Below are 6,053 nucleotides of genomic sequence, written 5' to 3'. Positions count from 1 at the left end.
ACAAGAAAGCAAGAATAGAGCACAGGCTCCTCTAGAGTTGGTGCATGCTGACTTGTGTGGTAAGATGCCTACACAGGCCTTGGGGGGATCTTCTTATTTTATGTTGATTGTCGACGACTACAGTAGGAAGATGTGGGTGTACTTACTTCGTGATAAGGCTCAAGCTTTTGGTAAGTTTAAAGAATGGCTAATACTTGTTGAGAATGAAACAGGGAAAAGTGTGAAGAAATTTAGAACAGATGGTGGTGGTGAGTTCAACTCAAAGGAGTTTGAAGGCTTTTGCAAGAGCAAAGGGATCAAGCGTCAATTGATGATGCCTCACACACCTCAGCAGAACGGTGTTGTGGAACGCAAGAATCGCACCATTGTGGAGATGGCAAGATGCATGCTAAAGGGCAAGGGATTGCCTAACCATTTTTGGGTTGAAGCTGTTAATACTGCAGTCTACATTCTAAATCAAAGCTATACAAAGGCTCTCAAGGGAAAACCACCTCATGAGGCTTACACTGGTAAGAAACCATCTGTCTCACATTTCAGAATTTTTGGATGCGAATGTTATGCACATGTTCCAGATGAGAAGAGAAACAAGTTACAACCAAAAAGCAGAAAATGTATCTTCTTGGGTTATAGTGATGAGCAGAAGGCTTACAAATTATATGACCAAGAGGCAAAGAAGATCATCGCGAGCCATGATGTGGTGTTCAAGGAGGAGCCACATACAGTGGAGGAGGAGAAGGCAAGTTCTTCCACTTTATCATCAAGCGAAGAAGTAGTCCACTATGAACCTGTCCCGAGAGCTATCCCTATCCTTAAGGAGGAGGAAGTATCATCTTCAGATGATGAGGAAAAAGTTCACCAACCTGACATCACCCCACCGGAAAAGCCATTGCCGCGCTGGGTGAAGCAATTCTATGACCACAATAATCCTATGCCTGCATCTGTTGAGGAGAAGGCAGACGGACCAAGGAGGTCTCAGAGAATAGAGGAGCAAAGGAGGGCTTCTGCTCACATAGTCAATATGGCCTTGATGGTTGAGATTATGAGAGAAGTAAAGGAGCCAACTGACTTAGAAGAAGCACTTGCAAATCCATCATGGAAGGCTGCTATGCAGGCGGAGTATGACAGCATAATGAAGAATGACACTTGGGAGCTAGTGGATCGACCAGCAAAGCGGAAGGTTATTGGCACCAAGTGGATCTGGAAGGTAAAGTATAAGGCTGATGGTACCTTAGAAAAGTACAAAGCTAGACTTGTTGCCCAAGGATTTTCACAAGTTGAAGGGTTTGATTTTCAAGAGTCATTTACCCCAACTGCCAGAATGACCACTATTCGCACGGTACTTGCAGTGGCTGCCCACAAGAAGTGGCCAGTGTACCAAATGGATGTTAAGTCAACGTTCTTAAATGGTGACCTCAAGGAGGAGGTGTACGTGGCTCAGCCACCAGGGTTTGAGGCCCCCCATTCTGAGAATAAAGTGTGTAAACTGAAGAAGGCATTGTATGGGCTGAAACAAGCCCCCAGAGCATGGTACCAGCGGATAGATAGGTTCTTTTTAAACCTAAACTTCAAAAGATGTGCCTCAGATGCTAACTTGTATGTTTACAGGGATGGTAAAAAGTCTGTAGTGATTGTCCTATATATGGACGACCTTCTTGTTACAGGTGACTATGAAGATATAATCAACCAAACTTGAAAGGCTTTGAGTTCTGAGTTTGAAATGACAGACTTGGGCTTGTTGCACTATTGTTTGGGGATTGAAGTCTAGCAAGAGCCAGGAAAGATCTTCATCTCTCAGAAGAAGTATGCATGGGAGATCTTGAAGGCATTTGGCATGACCGAGTGCAAGGAGATAGCTACACCTATGGAGGTGAATGCAAAGTTATCCGTCGAGGATACATCAGCACTAGCAGACATTGGGAGGTATAGGAGGTTGGTCGGTAGTCTGATCTACTTGTGTAACACCAGACCAGATATCAGTTTTGCTGTTGGTGTTTTGAGTAGGTTCTCAAACAAACCTCATGAGAGTCATTGGAAGGCTGGGATGTGGGTGCTCAGATACTGGAAGAAAACTCTTGACTATGGTATCACATACAGTTTCGGAACCTCTCTTGTGGGGAACTATGACTCAGATTGGGCAGGAGACATTGATTCCAGGAAGTGAGTTTCTGGTTATTGTTTCTCTTTGGGTTCAGGAATTTTCTCTTGGATTAGTAAGAAGCAACCAACAGTGGCATTGTCTTCTACCGAAGCAAAGTACAAGGCAGCTTGTTTTGCTGCATGTGAGGCCGTATGGTTGAGAAGGATTCTATGGCATATGGGAGTGCAGGATGAAGAACCAACTGTGCTGAGATGTGACAATCAGAGTTGCATCACCATTGCCAAAAATCTAGTGTTTCATGCACGCACCAAACATATAGAGATCCAGTATCACTATGTGCGTGATTTGATGGAGGATGGGATAGTGGAATTTGTCTACTGTCCAACAGAGGAGAATGGAGCAGATATCTTCACCAAAGCACTTATGAAGGATCTGCTTCAAGTTCATCTTCAAAGACTCGGCATTGGGCCGAGGAGATAGTTCACCTATGGGTGGACATTGAGGGGGGGTGTTAGATATGATCAATGCCCCACCCTCATTAGGTGCTACCAATGATCCATGGTGCTCAAAGTTGTAAGGGCCCCATTATGAGGAGAAGCCAAGTGTGAGCCCGGACATTGGTGGAGTCCTGACTTGTATATCAGATGAGGTCTATGTGACCGGATGGCAAAAAGGTGACCATTGTGGGTCTAATCTTTGGGTTAGACGGAGTGGTTAAGCTGGTAGCAACTCGAGGTGCATTGCATCGAGTTGCGGTGTAAGGGAGTTAAAAGGGGCCCCTATTGTGGGGTCCGGGGGCTGCGGAAGCGGCCCTTGGCTGCGGCCCGATGGTAAAGGGAATATTCCCTAGCTGACTAGTGGAGGCTCATATGGTAGGTTGGTCAGCAGGCCGACCTAACAACCTTCGCGGGCTATAAAAGCTAAACCCCTTCGCAGCCATCACTCACTCATCTTTCACCCAGTCAGAGTTGTTATTCCAGCTAGCCTTAAGCTCTTCACCTATCTTCTATCTAGATCGCCATCTAAGCTTCACGCAGTGGAAGCGCATGGGTGGACAGAGCCATCTTTGTATCAGTTGTTTGGAGTTAAAGAATTTACTGATTCTCCTCTTATCTGTTATGTACTCTCCATCTCTTTCTCAGATTCTGTTCGCTGCGCCGTGTAATATTTTACACAAGCGCGTCTATGGAGCCTTTTTGTTGTAGTGATCACATGGTCCTAGGTCTCATGCTTCTATGGGGTAGTTCTTCTTTCTTATACTTTTATGCTTCACTTTCCATAACTATGCCTCCTCCACCCTTGTTTCATGCTCCCATTTTACCAACAATTTGGGGGGAGAGAGAGAGACACAGAGAGAGAGAGAGAGATTCACATGAGTACTAAGTTATGAAAACTAAGGTTGATTACACACTACCCCGAATGGTAAGGGTAGTGCAAAAACTCTCTGCTCTAATGCTTACATAGAGGGCACACGATACTTTAACCCCAAATGGACTTTGGCCCACTAGTTGTAGGAATTGACACTCGTTTCTATTGGCGAGAGTTCAATATCTGTCACATGCTTCTTCAACTTTTTATGGAAAAGGAGTTCTCCTTTAGTGGTTGGGCGAGGACAAAAGTCTAGGTGGGGGATATCCCCCACCCAAAAATGTCCGCCGCGCATGAATTCTGGGTCCAATGATATTCAAAACCCTAGAGGTCTAGACACTTTCTTTTAACATGCAACCCGTCTGCCCACCCTATGTGTAACCACCCTAATACTACAAGGTTTGGAATGATAAATTCTTTGAAAAATATTAAAATTTTTCAATTTGGAAATATGAGTGGGAAGGAAAATTCTTGGTCAAAGTGATAAGTACGCGCACAGGGAAGACAGGCCCCAATAACCTCTAGAATCGAGCTGCTCCTCTTCCCAATAACCTATAGAATCTAGCTGCTCCGACCCCTGCGACGACTATAAGAGCCGAGACCCTAGAGGCGTCTTGGACTCTGAAATTGTTGATTGGCGTTAGAGACGTAACTTTGATAATGAGTTTACGTGACATTCGTGAAATTAGGTAGCGATGTTTCTGCGCGAACAACAATAATTGGGTACTTGCTGGTCTTTACTTCATGGGGCCCTCGTGAGAGATTGAGACGCAATAAGGCACCCTCAGAGCCTCAAGGGCCTGGTGCTGTTCCACGTCTTCACGGTCACCATCGACGACGGGGCGCGCAAGGGCACGGTGTGCTTGATGGGGCAGATGGTGGAGTCGGATGCCGAGCGCATCCTGACGGTGGTGGGCGGCACCGGCGACTTCCTGCTGGCGCGCGGGTTCGCCACGAACCGCCTCGTGGAGCTCGTGTCTAAGCCCGCCCCCGCCCGATGGACGCTCTCCTTCGACCTCCACCTCTACTACGACTAGCTAGTTCTCACATATTATCTCTCCTCTCGCTTTATCTGTGCCTGCTTCAATAAACAGACGGGGATTTCACAACATCCCTCCTTCCTATACTAGGGAAACCAACGACATATATGATCGCATATAGTTGTCGAGTATATCAGATCACTTCTGTAATAACTTGCATATGTTATAAAGTTTATTGTGGTGTAGTATCTAATGAAGCATTTGTGGCCCGATCTCGGATCCAATGATGGGATTTTAATGATTTTAGTGTGCTTACAAATGAAATATAGCCAATGTTTCTTCTACAAAAGCATGCCTCACCAAGGTATTTCTTCTCTTATGGACGACACCAGTATGGCTAAGTACAATCTTTCACCTAAAGATCCTCTCACACATCTCCTCTACACATGGACCGCCTCTCTTCTACAATCGTTCATAGTACCATCTAGCTAGGTTATCCCTTCTCATACATTGTGCATACTATGCTTATCTCTATCACAATCCTTTATAACCATCCAAGTCTTAATTCCTCTTGTACTCGCAACTAGACTCTTAAAACAAAGGACAAATAATTTGCATGAACCTATACAAGGAGGGTTGGCACAAGCCCTCATATTGATATGTGTTTTAGCCCCTATACATAATGCATTAAAAACTTGAGAATACTACAGATGCAAGGGATTGCCATATAGGAAAATGACAACTAGAAAGAGTGGGACTACACCTTTTTAATTTTTTGCATGGTTAGTACACACATGGTTATGGTTGTTATAAATGGAACTATTTACCCAATTATACATGGTTAAAGCTACAATTTCTAGTTCATATCATCCCTCTCCTTCTCTTTCAACTCAAACACTTGCAAAACAAGTTTCAAGCTATGATAGATTGAAAAGTTGTCTAGTTTCCTTTATCTTTTCCATTTTCTTCTAGTATATCTAAAATGTATCTTTGAAAATATTTCCCCTTATCTCTTGCTACATATGTGTTTTTATGCCTTACTTTTAGTATGACATGGGACTTAATATTAAAATAAGTGTGATATATGTAAAAGACTTTTGTTATGATATTGATTTTGTGCTCTTGAGCTCTAATCCTTTTTCTATTTTTTTAATGCGCTTGAGATGAGAGAAGAAGCTTTTCAATTACACTCACATGCATCCACCAACATCAAAAGTAAAGTCCTCTATTAGTCTTTTATTATATGATTCATTCAAACTTCTCAAACCTTTACTTGCAGGTAGTTTAGATTGTGACATTTCGTAAAGGTTCTAAGTGACCTTGATGTGTATATTCACAATTGAAAGTGTAAACATATTTTTGCATCTATGTTTCTATGCCTTCAGCGCTCACACATACGTGTACTTATGAACACCAAGATGGCTACAAAACACCTAATGTGCTTGGGATCATCTAAGAACCTCAAGGATTAGGAAGAACTATTGAGCCTTCTTTATAGAACGAATGGAATGTATAGATAGACGCAAAAGAAAGGTACAAGTACAAAAAGTAGGTGTGTTTCACTAGGAAGGGTAACCTTCTTACTTAGAAACTTACCAAGGGAACGC

At 43.4% G+C, this 6,053-nt stretch overlaps 1 protein-coding gene across 1 annotated transcript; it reads left to right on the top strand.

Annotated features, from left to right (window-relative positions):
• Positions 1 to 4,263: 4,263 nt before the first annotated feature.
• LOC148033846 (uncharacterized) lies at positions 4,264 to 4,658 on the top strand. The gene has a single exon (XM_087682369.1). The coding sequence runs from the start codon at positions 4,333 to 4,335 to the stop codon at positions 4,501 to 4,503; it is 171 nt and encodes a 56-aa protein (XP_087538495.1). The 5' UTR covers positions 4,264 to 4,332; the 3' UTR covers positions 4,504 to 4,658.
• Positions 4,659 to 6,053: the final 1,395 nt, after the last annotated feature.

The sequence above is a fragment of the Lygodium microphyllum genome, chromosome 7 (assembly GCF_053477565.2).
Source record: "Lygodium microphyllum isolate KBCC chromosome 7, Lygodium_microphyllum_v1.1.10, whole genome shotgun sequence".
Lineage (NCBI taxonomy): Eukaryota > Viridiplantae > Streptophyta > Polypodiopsida > Schizaeales > Lygodiaceae > Lygodium > Lygodium microphyllum.
The sequence above is the reverse complement of the archived record's forward strand: the minus strand, read 5'-3'. Positions and strand labels throughout refer to the sequence as shown.

Bases quoted from the DNA above. Each gene is read 5' to 3' on its own strand.
- LOC148033846 (XM_087682369.1), top strand. From the start codon at position 4,333: ATGGGGCAGATGGTGGAGTCGGATGCCGAGCGCATCCTGACGGTGGTG.